Raw genomic sequence first — 15850 nt, 5'->3', positions numbered from 1 at the left:
GCTATAAATCCCTTGCACTACACTGTTAGTATCAGCGTTAGTTAAAAACCCCGGACCCATCTTCCGACAGGGCAGGCGGAGGGTGCAGGTTTCGGGTCGAGAGCCAGACACGGTTCCCCGGTGCGGACACCGGGGTCTCACTGCGGTGACTGTCTGCACCAACTTTCTGGAGCAGAACGATGCGCTGAGGGTGGACATGTGCGGCGTCCCATGTTTCTTCGGCGCGACGGAACCAGTCATTCACCGCAGGAGCCTCAGTCTGACTCTGATGCCAAGGAGCCAGAACCAGCTGATACCCTAGTACACATTGGAAGGGAGAGAGGTTAGTGGAGGAGTGACGGAGCGAGTTTTGGGCCATCTCTGCCCAGGGCACGAACACTGCCCGCTCCCCTGACCGGTCCTGGCAATAAGACCTCAGAAACCTACCCACATCCTGGTTAACTCTCTCCACCTGCCCATTTCTCTCGGGGTGCAAACTTGAGGTAAGGCTGACTGAGACGCCCAGATGTTCCATGAACGCCCTCCAGACCCTCGACGTGAACTGGGGACCACGGTCAGACACTATATCCTCAGGCACCCCGTAGTGCTGGAAGACACGATTAAATAGGGCTTCCACAGTTTGTAGGGCCGTAGGGAGACCGGGCAAAGGGAGGAGACGGCAGGACTTAGAGAAACGATCCACAACGACCAGGATTGCCCTGTGTTACAACCCTTACCCTGTGAAGGTGGAAGATCGGTTATGAAATCCACCGACAGGTGCGACCACGGCCGTTGTGGAACGGGTAAGGGTTGTAACTTACAGCCTTACACTGGGCGTACACCGAGCAGGAGGACACATAAACCCTCATGTCTTAGCCAAAGTGGGCCACCAGTACTTCCCACTAAGACAGCGCACCGGCCGACTGATCCCAGGATGACGTGTGTGCCCAATAGATCAGCCGGTCGCGGACAGTGGATGACACATACAGATGCCCAGCTGGACACTGAAGGGGAGCGGGCTCTGCAAGTGATGCCCGCTCAATGTCCGCGTCCAGCTCCCACATTACCGGCACCACCAGACAAGAGGCGGGGAGTATGGGAGTGGGATCCATAGGCCGCTCCTCTGTGTCATACAGCCGGGACAATGCGTCTACCTTAACGTTCTGGGAGCCTGGTCTGTAGGAAAGGGTAAACACAAAACGGTTGAAAAACATGGCCCATCTTGCCTGGCGAGGGTTCAGTCTCCTCGCCGCCCGGATGTACTCCAGATTGCGGTGGTCAGTCCAGATGAGAAAAGCGTGTCTAGCCCCCTCAAGCCAATGTCTCCGCGCCTTCAAGGCTTTTCCCCCGGGAGTTTTGCCCCGCCGGGCTGAGCTTCCTTGAGACGAAGGCACAAGGGCGGAGCTTCAGTGGCGTACCCGAGCGCTGAGAGAGCACAGCTCCAATCCCAGCTTCGGACGCATCCACCTCCACTATGAACACAAAGAGGGATCTGGTTGGGCCAACACAGGAGCCGAGGAAAACAGAGGCCTCAGGTGCCTAAAAGCCCTGTCCGCCTCAGCTGACCACTGCAAGCGCACCGGGCCCCCTTCAGCAGTGAGGGAATGGGAGCTGCTACCTGACCAAAACCCTGAATAAACCTCCGGTAGTAGTTGGAAAACCCTAAAAATCGCTGCATCTCCTTTACTGTGGTGGGAGTCTGCAAATTACGCACGGCTGCAATGCTGTCCCTCTCAATCTCCACCCCTGACGTGGGGGGGAGACAGAAACCCCTAAACACCTACCTGAGCACTCTCGCGACCACCCCGAGAGAGCCCTCTGTGGCCAAGAAACAGTGGGGTTATGACAAGCTAACCAGGGTCGGCCCAGCACCACGGGAAACGCAGGAGAGTCAATAAGGAAGAGACTAATTCTCTCCGTATGACCCACCTGTGAGCTGTGACCTCCCTAATCAACCCTGACCCTAATGGTCGACTATCTAAGGCGTGAATGGGGAAGAGAACATCCCCAGGAAAAATGGGGCTCCCTAAACTATGGGCAAAATTTCTATCAATGAAATTCACAGCCGCGCCTGAATCGACAAGCGCCTTTTGCTGGGAATGTGGGGAAACTCAGGAAAAGTGACAGATACAAACACATGTGCAACAGAGGACTCTGGGTGAGGATGGTGCCAGCTCACCTGGGGTGACGCCAGAGCCTAAACTGCTGCATCGATTGCCAGAGCCTAAACTCTAGTGCGAAGTCCTGGGCGCTCCTCGTCTCCTGCCTCAGATGGTAGAGGCGCTAACCCGCCGCTCTACCCTCGGGCAGGTGGTCGAAGACTGCCCAAAATTCGGCGGGTGAACTCCTCAAACTGGTCCAACACTGCATCTCCCTCTCGCCACACGGCGTTGGCCCACTCCAGGGCTTTCCCGGTGAGGCATGAGACGAGGGCGGACACCGTCTCCCGATCCAATGGAGCCGGGTGAACGGTGGCCAGGTATAGCTCCAGTTGCAGTAGAAACCCTCGGCAGCCCGCAGCCTCTCCGTTGTACTCCTGGGGCAGGGAGAGACGAATCCCACTGGAACCAGATGGAAACAGATCGCTCGGGGGAGACCCCGGTTGTGCTGGTGGAGGAGCTGAAGAACTCCCTGTCTCTCCCAGAGGTCCATAATCTGGACAAAGCGGTCCATGGCGATGCCAAGATGGTGGAGCATTGCTGCATGCTCCTGGACGCGCTCCTCCACCTCTATGGCCGGGGTACCTTGTCCTGCTGACACCATATCGGGTCGGGGATTCTGTAATGTGGTGCATGTTGGTGGCAGGGAAGTCAGGCGCCAGGGGAACGAACTTGGTATAAACGGAGTATTTAATGAAAGCTCACCAACTCCAAAAACCAACATATACAAAATAAAGTGGGTAAATAAAACCCGTTGCACACCATAACAGACATAGCACCTATACATACACAACATATAATGATGGGATTGAAACCAGGTGTGATGTGAGACAAGAAAAAACCATTGGAAAATGAAAAATGGACCAGCGATGGCTAGAAGGTCGGTGACGTCACCGCCCGAACAAGTAGAGGGACCAACTTCGGCGGAAGTCGTGGCAATAAATCACAGCTGAGTTTATCAACATATGACTCATACCTTAAAAGAAGAAGTGGAAACGTGTGCAATGTGCTTCTCACATCCCAAGATTACTCTGACTTCTACCAATTGTTACTATTCTACCATGCACCGTGTGATCTGAATAGCCTTCCTTCAATTAAATAAGTCAAATCTATCAAAAAAGTATGAAGTAACATATTCAATGCGGGACAGAGAAATGTTAAAGTCACGAGTCTACAGTTGATACAAAGGACAAGACAAAAACCACACAAGCAGAGAGACTAATCATGAGTTGTGAAGAGTTAATGCTAGCTATTCTTGTTGACTTCCAGTCATTGCACTATTGCTAGTTAGTATTGGCTAGCAAAACTAACTTCAACATCCTGTAAACTGCACGCACCGACAGAAAAATGATATCCGTGAGTTCGTCTGACAGGGTAAGTAGAGAAAAAGGGCTGAATGTGCAAAATGCTGCAGTATGTCTTTAATATACCAACAGTTATTAGGCCAATGATATCCAGGAAGAGTAGTTATCCCGTTACAATGTCAATAGGGGGAATATTGTCACATGCAATTCAAAAATAGATTGAGAAAATGTTTGGAGTTGACACGCTCGTCAAAATCGTGGAAATGACCGGACCAAGGTGCAGCGTGGTGAGCGTCAATTTGTCTTTATTAAAACTATCGCCAACAAAACAAGAAACAACAAAAACTAACGTGAAGCTTACTAGGGCTATACAGTTCACTAACAAAAACAACTACCCACAAAATACAAAAGGAAAAAGGCTGCCGAGTATGATTCCCAATCAGAGACTAAGATAGACAGCTGTCCCTGATTGAGAACAATACCCGGCCAAAACATAGAACATAGAGTTTCCCACCCGAGTCACACCCTGACCAACCAAACATAGACAATAAAAAGATCTCTACGGTCAGGGCGTGACAGGAGTCTCACTCTCCACGGGGTCTCTTGAATCTTGGCGAGTGGAAACAGCTGACAAAGCACACTATTTCTGGAAAGGCATGTCAAATTCTCTGAAATATTTAGACAAAATTATCAAATCTGTCAAGGGTCATCGTCTGGGAGCCCTGATATATGTAACGCTTCCCCTGTATCTTGACTCCGATCCATCACAGTAACCACAATGTCTATAGTGTCAACGACAAATAATTAAATAAAAAATGTATCCTTCCACCTACACAGACAAGCATCTTGGCATGCATTCAAGAAGGTCAGATATTCTGCAGAGTAATTTAGCTAACAATTCATTGACATTGACACTTTCTAGCCTGTTAGTTTTTGCTGACATAGTGATACACTCCAAGCTCAATTCACATTCTATCAAGTTTCCAACATACACTGCCATAGGACCACTGGGTTCAAACTGTGGGCCACATTGCATTTGCCACTACAGTAATTGCAAACCATTGAGGTTTCGCTAAGTGTCTGTAAAGTTTCTGCACAATTACCTTGACTTTGCATGACAGAGGAATTTCATTTACACTAATAATGATTCAAATGTTGTATCTCAAAATGCAAGTTGCCAAATATGACATCAGTGATGTGAAAATCATTTTTCGAATTAAATGTCACTACCAATTTGTCCCCAATGGTTAAATAATGCATTATACATGAGATTATTATACATTTACATGTTGATATGTTCTACATTGTAGTTTTATAATGAATATGCATATAATGCAGCTATTTTGGATGCATTCAAGCATTTCAAGTTATTGTAAATAAGTTGACCCACTCTCAATGTGTCAAGGCAGTATCTGAAGATGTCTAGGGTTCAGCTGGAACGGAGGGTAGAGGTAACAATGTTTTTTACATTATTTGAATAAAGCTTTGTTTTATAGAGCATGATATCAACAGTGCCTTGCAAAAGTATTCATCCCATTTGGCGTTTTTCCTATTTTGTTGCATTACAACCTGTAATATAAATATATTTTTATTTGGATTTCATGTACTGGGGCGGCAGGTAGCCTATTGGTTAGAGCATTGGACTAGTAACCGAAAGGTTGCATGATCGAATCCGAGCTGACAAGGTCGTTCTGCCCCTGAACGAGGCAGTTAACCCACTGTTCCTAGGCCATCATTGAAAAAAGTATTTGTTCTTAACTGACTTTTATAGTTAAATAAAGATAAATAAAAATGGACATACACAAAATGAAGTGAAACTTTTAAAATTACTTGTTTCAAAATATTATACAAATAAAAAACGGAAAAGTGGCGGGTGCATATGAATTCACCTCCTGGTGCAACCAATTAACTTCAGAAGTCACACAATTAGTTAAATATAGCCCACCTGTGTGCAATCTAAGTGTCACATGATCTCAGTATATATTCACCTGTTCTGAAAGTGGCCTGAGTCTGCAACACCACTAAGCAAGGGGCACCACTGAGCAAGCGGCACCATGAAGACCAAGGAGCTCTCCAAAGAGGTTAGGGACAAAGTCGTGGAAAAGTACAGATCAGGGTTGGGTTATAAAAAAATATCAGAAACTTTGAACATCCCACAGAGCACCATTAAATCCATTATTAAAACATGGAAAGAATATGGCATCACAACAAACCTGCCAAGAGAGGGCCACCCACCAAGACTCACATACCAGGCAAGGAGGGCATTAATCAGAGAGGCAGCAAAGAGATCAAAGATAACCCGAAGAAGGTGAAAAAGTCCACAGCGGAGATTGGAGTATCTGTCCATAGGACCACTTTACGCCGTACACTCCACGGAGATGGGCTTTACCGGAAGAGTGGCCAGAAAAAAGCCATTGCTTATAGAGAAAAATAAGAAAACACGTTTGATGTTCGCCAAAAGGCATGTGGGAGACACCCCAAAACATATGGAAGAAGGTACTCTGGTTAGATTAGACTAAAATTGTTGTTTTTTGCCATCAAGGAGAACACTATGTCTGGTGCAAACCCAACACCTCTCATTGCCCTGAGAACATCCCCACAGTGAAGCATGGTGGTGGCAGCATCATGCTGTGGGGATGTTTTTCATCGGCAGGGACTGGGGAATTGATCAAAATTGAAGGAATGATGGATGGCGCTAATGGCGCTTGAGGGAAACCTGTTTCAATCTTCCAGAGATTTGAGACTGGGACAGAGGTTCACCTTCCAGCAAGACAATGACCCTATGCTTACTGCTAAAGCAACACTCGAGTGGTTTAATGGGAAACATTTAAATGTCTTGGAATGGCCTAGTCAAAGCTTAAACCACAATCCAATTGAGAATCTGGGTCATGACTTAAATATTGCTGTACACCAGCGGAACCCATCCAACCTGAAGGAGCTGGAGCAGTTTTGCCTTGAAGAATGGGCAAACATCCCAGTGGCTAAATGTGCCAAGCTTATAGAGACATACCCCAAGATACTTGCAGCTGTAATTTCTGCAAAAGGTGGCTCTACAAATTGACTTTGACGAGGTCAATAGTTATGCATGGTCAAGTTTACATTTTTTTTGTCTTCTTGTTCGTTCACAATAAAAAACATTTTGCATCTTCAAAGTGGTAGGCATGTTATGTAAATCAAATGATACAAACCCCCTAAAAATCCATTTTAATTCCAGGTTGTAAGGCAACAAAATAGGAAAAATGCACAAGGGGATGAATACTTTCTCAAGCCACTGTAATTAGATGCTTTGTTAGATGATCAAATATTCCTTCATCATAAAACAACTTTCTTTCTATTCACATATACTAAATGTGGAGCCCTACTTTGCTGCTGAAGCTGGACAGTATTCTTTAAATTTAAAATATTAATTCAAATGACTATTTGAGGAGAAAAGGTTTTCATGATAGTCTGCATTTTTTTTAGAGGAATAATGTTAGCTGAACGCCAAATTGTCTTCTTCATATATTGTTTTGTACCAACATCTGTGAAGGTTGGCACAGACATACAAAAACACAGAACATTTTGGTTTTCTCGTGTAGTGATATCATAGTGCTGATAGGGTTTGGGGAAGTGGGGGGATTTCGCAAGAGTCATCACACACCCACACACATAGCTAGAAAAACACTAATCTCAACTTGCTCCCTTGGTTTACTGTTCTTAGAAAATCCAGTACCCCCTCCTTGCGCACACACACACACACATCTGAAACCATTCATGTGCTCCACACAGTGCAACTTTTGATTTCAGTCCACTGCCCATCTTCACTTTAACCATTCTCCCCACAGAGAGACAAACATATTTGCATGAGGGGGTGCAGAAATTGCTAAGATATATTTGTGATGTTGGCCTGTAGCCTATTGCTTCTCCATGGGACATAGATGAGAGAGACAGTTCCATATAGGATGAAATACAAAACCAACTTAACCTATTTGAGAGCCTTTTATTAAGCACATTAGCATTGCAGATTTGCTGGTGTAGTCATTGTAAATCCGATTACCCGCTGCTGATGCATTACATGGATCTCTGAATCTGTGGGAGCACCGCAGGCAGGGAAGCAAGCAGACGAGGTGTTGTTCAGCATATCCTAGTAGTAAACAAATGGACATGAGGGCTACCCTGGGCCACCTCTGGGATCACTTAACTTCTTACGGTAGCGGAACCCCTCGACAACATTCTGCTGAAAAGGCAGTGCACGAAATATGTAACTTTCACACATTAACAAGAGCAATACACCAAATGAAAGATAAACTTCTTGTTAATCTACCCATCGTGTCCGATTTCAAAAAGGCTTTACAGCGAAAGCACAACATATGATTGTGTTAGGTCAGAGCCAAGTCACAAAAACACACAGCCATTTTTCCAGCCAAAGAAAGGAGTCACAAAAAGCAGAAATATAGATACAATTAATCACTAACCTTTGATGATCTTCATCAGATGACGCTCATAGGACATCATGTTACACAATACATGTATGTTTTGTTCGATAAAGTCCATATTTATATAAAAAAATCTCAGTTTAAATCGGCACGTTACATTCAGTAATGTTTTGCTTCCAAAACATCCGGTGATTTTGCAGAGAGTCATATGAATTTACAGAAATACTCAAAATAAACATTGATAAAATATACAAGTGTTATTCACAGAATTAAAGATAGATTTCTCCTTAATGCAACCGCTGTGTTAGATTTTTTTTACTTTACGGAAAAAGCACACCATGCAATAATAGCATTATAAATATTCGCTTAACTTTGATGATCTTCATCAGAATGCACTCTCAGGAATCCCACTTCCACAATAAATGTTTGATTTGTTCAATAAAGTTAATCATTTATGTCCAAATTCCTCCTTGTTGTTAGCGCGTTCAGCCCAGTAATCCATCTTCATGAGGCGCGAGCACTAGGTCCAGACAAAAAGAACAAAAGTTCCGTTACAGTCCGTAGAAACACGTCAAACGATGAAAATAATCCATCTTTAGGATGTTTTAAACATAAATCTTCAATAATGTTCCAACTGGAGAATTCCTTTGTCTGTAGAAAAGCAATGGAATGCGAGCTACCTCTCACGTGAACGAGCTTGTGGCAATCTGCCAGACCACTGACTCAAAGAGCCCTTAAGAGCCCCTCCATTACAGTAGAATTTTCAAACAAGTTTCTAAAGAACGTTGACATCTAGTGGAAGCCTTAGGAAGTGCAATTTGACTCCATAGACACTGTGTTAACGATAGGCCAAGCTTTGAAAAACTACAAATCTCAGATTTCCCACTTCCTGGTTGGATTTTTCTCAGGTTTTAGCCTGCCACATGAGTTCTATTATACTCACAGACATCATTCAAACAGTTTTAGAAACTTCCGGGTGTTTTCTATTGAAATCTAATAATAATATGCATATATTAGCAACTGGGACTGAGTAGAAGGCAGTATACTCTGGGCATGCTTTTCATCCAAACGTGAAAATGCTGCCCCCTATCCCAAACAGGTCCGACCCAGGTTAACATAAATTAGAGCATTGGGGGTAGAGATGCCTGGGGGCTGAGACCCTTGGTTGGCTCATGTCATTATTAAGGAGCCTTAGCTATGGCCGAAGACCTTGGCTGAATATCAGACCGAAAACGTTGAGCTCTCGATATGTGCATTCACGACTGAATCAAGTCAATCTCAAAAGCTAGTTGTCGAGTCATCGAGAACTCCACTGCAACCTTCGGAAGCCTTTTTATCGAGCGGGCATCCTGTGCCAACTGTATCACCTCGCAACAGCAATAGTCACTACTACGTCCTTCTCAAAAACAAATTCAAATTTTTCCACATTTTGTCACGTAACAGACATTTTCAAAAAATTTAATAAACACATTTCCTCAGCAATCTACACACAATACTCCTTAACGACAAAGCGAATACAAATGTAGACATTTTTGCAAATGTATAAAAAAAAAATAAAAAAAAACATAAATACCTTTCTCCCTTCCCTCTCTCTCTGACTCTACTGAAGGACTCTTGAATAGCCTTTGTTAAACATAGAGAGTCTGGGAACATCAAACAAGTGGGGGGAAAGGAACCATATTTCGGTAATAGAACCAATTGAAAATATGCGTTGGTACTTAATGAATATGATGTCAGTTCGGTTGTCATCTGAGACATTATGACTGATGACAGGATGACATAAACTGTATCTGGGAAAGTCTACACATTCTAGTTATCAGATTCACATGGAATTGTTGTGCAATTTAAATGTTTGAATATGAAACTATTTGTGAAAAGATTAAATGTAATTTTAGCTTCCAAATGAGAGAATTGGGTTTTCATAAGGTTAGAGTTCTGCTCAATCAGTGGCCCGCCCCTGTGAAGAGACATTGGTTATAAACTATGAAACACACCCTTCTCTCCCTCCACTATATAAGCCCTTGACGAAAATGTAACTTTCTGTTCTGCAGCCTCACGTTAAAAGGACTTATATAATAAGCTTTTCCGAGGACGATAGGACGACGGTCTATACGTTAAAAAGGACTAACATGTCAACTACAGAACTAAGCCAACCTCAGTGTGAGCTTTGGTTGTGAATGGTATGAACTTTGAACTCTTATTCACTAAAGAAGTGAGACATCCTAGCCGTTGAGTTAGCAGCGGCCGCTGTAAACGTGGGCTAGGAAAGGACGGATGACATATCCAGTCTAACACACAACAACGATACTACAACATAACCAATTTACCACCAGAGACATTCTTCCGAGGACAGCAAGATCTCTGTTGGCCAACACGGCCAGCATCTACGACCAACCTACCGAAGCGCAGCTCAGAGTAACTATTTATTGCATTTTTCTTTTCCAAATGGGCGGTAATTTAGAATGCATAAGATACTGTATTTACGATAGCATGGCTTCTCCCTTTGTTCCTCAGTCTTCCCGATCTTTCACTCAAACCCAACCCCCTTTCCTTTGTGTAACCAGAAATTATGTCGGCTCCGTCCACCAGGGACGTTTTCTGTATGACATAATTTGCATTCTGTGTATATGCAATTCTGTGTGATTAGTTAGGTATTTAGTAAATAAATAATTAAACCCAATTTGTATTGCTGATTCAACTTGTTAGCCAGGGTTCCTGAAGATAACCAAGAATTTTCAACTTTCAGATGAGACTGAAATAAGGTGACGATTAATATTGACTGCTATTGATGTAAAATATTACTAGGTCTTTCAGAGTTTATTCAGAAGATAACAGCTCTATAAACACTATTTCGTGGTGCCCCGACTTTCTAGTTAATTACATTTACATGATTAGCTCAATCAGGTAATATTAATTACAGAGAAAGGATTTTATAGAATAGCATGTCATATAACTTAATCCGGCATAGCCAAAGATACGACACATCTCACTTACATAAGTATTCAGACCCTTTGCTATTTCACTCAAAATTGAGCTCAGGTGCATCCTGTTTCCGTTGATCATCCTTGAGAAGTTTTTACAACTTGATTGGAATCCACCTGTGGTAAATTCAATTGATTGGACATGATTTGGAAAGACACACACAGGTCTATATAAGGTCCCACAGTTGACAAAAAAACAAGCAATGAGGCAGAAGGAATTGTCTGTAGAGCTCTGAGACAGGAATGTGTCGAGGCATAGATCTGGGGAAGGGTACCAAAACATGTCTGCAGCATTGAAGGTCCCCAAGAACACAGTGTCCTCCATCAGTCTTAAATGGAAGAAGTTTGGAACCGCCAAGACTCATCTGCTGGCCGCCCGGCTAAACTGAGCAATCGGGGAAGAAGGTCATTGGTCAGGGAGGTGGCCAAGAACCTGATGGTTACTTTGACAGAGCTCTAGAGGTCCTCTGTGGAGATGGGAGAACATTCCAGAAGGACAACCATTTCTGCAGCACTCCACCAATCAGGCCTTTATGGTAAAGTGGCCAGACGGAAGCCCCTCCTCAGTAAAAAAGCACATGACAGCCAACTTGAAGTTTGCTAAAAGACACCTAAAGACACTCAGACCATGAGAAACAAGATTATCTGGTCTGATGAAACCAAGATTGAACTCTTTGGCCTGAATGCCAAGCGTCACGTGTGGAGGAAACCTGGCACCATGTCTACAGTGAGGCATGGTGGTGGCAGCATTATGCTGTGGGGATGTTTTTCAGCAGCAGGGACTGGGAAACTTGTCAGGGTTGAGGAAATGATGAACGGAGCAAAGTACAGAGAGATCCTTGATGAAAACCTGCTCCAGAGCGCTCAGGACCTCAGACTGGGGCGAAGGTTTACCTTCCAACAGGACAATGACCGTAAGCATACAGCAAAAACAACGCAGGAGTGGCTTCGGGACAAGTCTCTGAATGTCTTTGAGTGGCCCAGCCAGAGTCTGGGAATTGAACCTGATCAAATATCTCTGGGGAGATCTGAAAATAGCTGTGCAGCAACGCTCCCAATTCAACCTGACAGAGCTTGAGAGGATCTGCAGAGAAAAGTGGGAGAAACTCCCCAAATACAGGTGTGCCTAGCTTGTAGCATCATACCCAACAAGACTCAATGCTGTAATCGCTGCAAAAGGTACTTCAACAAAGTAATGAGTAAAGAGTCTGAATACTTATGCAAATGTATTATTTTTATTTTATTTTTATATATTTGCAAACATTTCTAAAAACCTGTTTGAATCAATTTTAGAATAAGCCTGTAATGTAACAAAATGTGGAAAAAGTCAAGGGTTCTGAGTACTTTCGAAAGGCACTGTATAACAATGAACAAGTTTTAATGTAGTAGCAACTGCCCTTTCTGCCCCGAGTCAGTGGAGTAGTATCAGGTCATCTACACTGTGCATTCAGATGACCCAAAGTTACAACTTTGAACGTAGCGATTGGTGCTTTGGAAACACTGAAGTACAGACTGACTAATGGGAACAGGTCTACAACTTCATCCGTAAACTGTCAAATTATCGTAAATAAGTAACAAGCTAAACGTCCAGGAATTGTGACTGTCCTCAGCTAAACATCTTGCCTCGTGCATGACAATACATCTCCTCAGTGCACATGATACAGTGCCTTGCAAAAGTTTTCAACCCCTTGGTGTTTTTCCTATTTTGTTGCATTACAACCTGCATTTTAAAATCGATTTTTATTCCATGTAATGGATATACACAAAACAGTCCAAATTGGTAAAGTGAAAGTTTAAAAAATGACTTGCTTCAAAAGATTATACAAAATGAAAAACTGAAAAGTGGTGCGTGCATATGTATTCACCCCCTTTTCTATGAAGCCCACAAATAAGATATGGTGCAACCAATTACATCCAGAAGTCACATAATTAGTTAAATAAAGTCCAGCTGTGTGCAATCTAAGTGTCATATGATCTGTCACATGATCTCAGTATATATACACACCTGTTCTGAAAGGCCCCAAAGTCTGCATCACCACTAAGCAAGGGGAACCACCAAGCAAGCGGCACTGAAGACCAAGGAGCTCTCCAAACAGGTCAGGGACAAAGTCGTGCGAGAAGTACAGATCAGGGTTGGCCCCGCAAAAATATCTGAAACTTTGAACATCCCACGGAGCACCATTAAATCCATTGTTAAAAAAATAGAAAGAATAATGCACCACAACAAATCTACCAAGAGAGGGCCGCCCACCAAAACTCATGGACCAGGCAAAGAGGGCATTAATCCGAGAGGCAACAAAGAGACCAACGATAACCCTGAAGGAGCTCTACAGCGGAGATTGGAGTATTTGTCCAGAGGACCATTCTAAGCTGTACACTCCACAGAGATGGGCTTCACGGAGGAGTGGCCAGAAAAAAATAAGCAAACATGTTTGGTGTTCACCAAAGGGAATGTGGGAAACTCCCCAAACATATGGAAGAAGGCACTCTGGTCAGATGAGACTAAAATTTAGCTTTTTGGCCATCAAGGAAAATGCTATGTCTGGCGCAAACCCAATACCTCTCATCACCCCGAGAACACCATCCCCACGGTGAAGCATGGTGGTGGCAGCATCATGCTGTGGGGATTTTTTTCATCGGCAGGGACTGGGAAACTGATCAAAATTCAAGGAATGATGGATGGCGCTAAATACAGGGAAATTATTGAGGGAAACCTGTTTCAGTCTTCCAGCGATTTGAGACTGGGACAGCGGTTCACCTTCCAGCAAAACAATGACCCTGAGCATACTGCTAAAGCAACACTGGAGTGGTTCAAGTTGAAACATTTAAATGTCTTGGAATGGCCTAGTCAAAGCCTAGACCTCAATCCAATTGAGAATCTGCGGTATAACATAAATATTGCTGTACACCAGTGGAACCCATCCAACTTGAAGGAGCTGGAGCAGTTTTGCCTTGAAGAATGGGCAAAAATCCCAGTGGCTAGATGTGCCAAGCTTATGGAGACATACGCCAAGAGGAATGCAGCTGTAATTGCTGCAAAAGGTGTCTCTACAAAGTATTGACTATGAGGGGGTGAATAGCTAGTTATGCACGCTCAAGTTTTCAGTTTGTCTTATTTCTTGTTTGTTTCACAAAAAAAACTATTTTGCATCTTACAGTGGTAGACATGTTTTGTAAATCAAATGATACAAACCCCTCAAAAATCTATTTTAATTCCAGGTTGTAAGGCCACAAAATAGGAAAAATGCCAAGGGGGGGCCTTCCTTTTACATTGAAATTGCCTGAGGATTAGAGATGTGCGTTTCACCAGCAGTGAGACTGCTGCTTTCACTGGTGGCACACGCTCATAAATCTCAGAGAAGGATTCCAACGACCCGTTTATGGCCAAAATCTACTTCAATAATTTAGCTCTAATCTTCGCCACTGTTTCTGCATGATAAGAAATGTCTTTAGTTAGATGCAATAGCTGTCCAAGTTGTTTAGAATAGCCCATATTTTTATGCCGGAGACTGTTTTAAATGTGTTGAATTCTCTGTGAAGCCAGAGGCTGGACTGTGAAACTGTATCCCAAGTTGGAACATAATTTAGGAAAAAAATATGGAGACAGGTCAAAGAATACTGTGTAAGAGGCTTAATCAACTGTCACTTATTTGTGGATATGGGCTACTGGGCTGAAAGGACATGACCGGGATACACAGTCACTGTCATATACTGAGATCACTTTATGCTATAAATGGCAGTCTTTGCCCCCCAAAAGAACTGTTGAAGAATGTAAATATGCTGTTGTTGTATCACAAACACTGAGCACATAATGATTGTTTTGGGAGCTCCTGGGGTGAGTTAGATTTGAAGACAGGCTGCAATCAATAGTGTCTAGGACAGCTCCAGAGTATGTAAGATAACAGATGAAATGACTTACCAATACTTTTGACTGTGAACAACCAGGATGCTCTGTTGGGCCTCACTCATCTAATGGCCTAATAATTCTCATAAGTGCTGTCTTCTCATGAGCACTGTGTCCTCTGTAGGGGGGGGGGGGGAGAAGAAGAAAGTTTAGTCTTACAGCATTGAGGCTTTAGGTAAATCTGAGTTATTATTCAAAGAATTGATTCTGTACCGTCACCTGCCATTGGTCGATACCAAACAAGACCAAGAGAATATAGCCTACACAAAATAAATAAGTGCAAACGACAGTTTGAGTCGTTTATCCATCTGAAACCTCCAGATTACGGTAATATTTAAATAGCCCCCGTGTCAAATACCTCAGCAAAAACCAGACAGGCATACGTACATACACTACCCCAAAATAGAAAAATAGCCAGTCAGAAAAAGTCAGTGAACTCTGGTATTTGCGTACCAGACCATATTGAAAGTAAAATATGTTGCATAATATATATATATATATACAGTGCCTTGCGAAAGTATTCGGCCCCCTTGAACTTTGCGACCTTTTGCCACATTTCAGGCTTCAAACACAAAAAGATATAAAACTGTATTTTTTTGTGAAGAATCAACAACAAGTGGGACACAATCATGAAGTGGAACGACATTTATTGGATATTTCAAACTTTTTTAACAAATCAAAAACTGAAAAATTGGGCGTGCAAAATTATTCAGCCCCTTTAAGTTAATACTTTGTAGCGCCACCTTTTGCTGCGATTACAGCTGTAAGTCGCTTGGGGTATGTCTATCAGTTTTGCACATCGAGAGACTGAAATTTTTTCCCATTCCTCCTTGCAAAACAGCTCGAGCTCAGTGAGGATGGATGGAAAGCATTTGTGAACAGCAGTTTTCAGTTCTTTCCACAGATTTTCGATTGGATTCAGGTCTGGACTTTGACTTGGTCATTCTAACACCTGGATATGTTTATTTTTGAACCATTCCATTGTAGATTTTGCTTTATGTTTTGGATCATTGTCTTGTTGGAAGACAAATCTCCGTCCCAGTCTCAGGTCTTTTGCAGACTCCATCAGGTTTTGGCTCCATCCATCTTCCCATCAATTTTAACCATC

At 43.3% G+C, this 15850-nt stretch overlaps 1 protein-coding gene across 8 annotated transcripts in view; it reads right to left on the bottom strand.

The window, feature by feature from the left end:
• The window catches only part of LOC110520596 (PTB domain-containing engulfment adapter protein 1), a 168205-nt gene that overhangs the window by 53933 nt on the left and 98422 nt on the right, over nt 1-15850 (bottom strand). For 6 of the 8 annotated variants that reach the window (XR_016494871.1, XR_016494869.1, XR_016494864.1 and 3 more), the window contains exon 2: nt 14758-14860. Coding sequence is in view for 2 of the 8 variants with exons in the window: in XM_090230408.1 (XP_090086534.1) it covers nt 7479-7562 (84 nt within the window). In the remaining 6 variants the exon portion in view is untranslated. Of the gene's footprint in view, nt 1-7478; nt 8378-14757; nt 14861-15850 lie in introns of those variants that run through there. The other 2 variants (XM_090230408.1, XM_090230404.1) reach the window with 2 other exon arrangements.

The sequence above is a fragment of the Oncorhynchus mykiss genome, chromosome 3 (assembly GCF_057628025.1).
Source record: "Oncorhynchus mykiss isolate SJ-2025 chromosome 3, ASM5762802v1, whole genome shotgun sequence".
NCBI lineage: Eukaryota > Metazoa > Chordata > Actinopteri > Salmoniformes > Salmonidae > Oncorhynchus > Oncorhynchus mykiss.
Note: the sequence above shows the minus strand (reverse complement) of the source record. Positions and strands in the feature narration are given on the sequence as shown.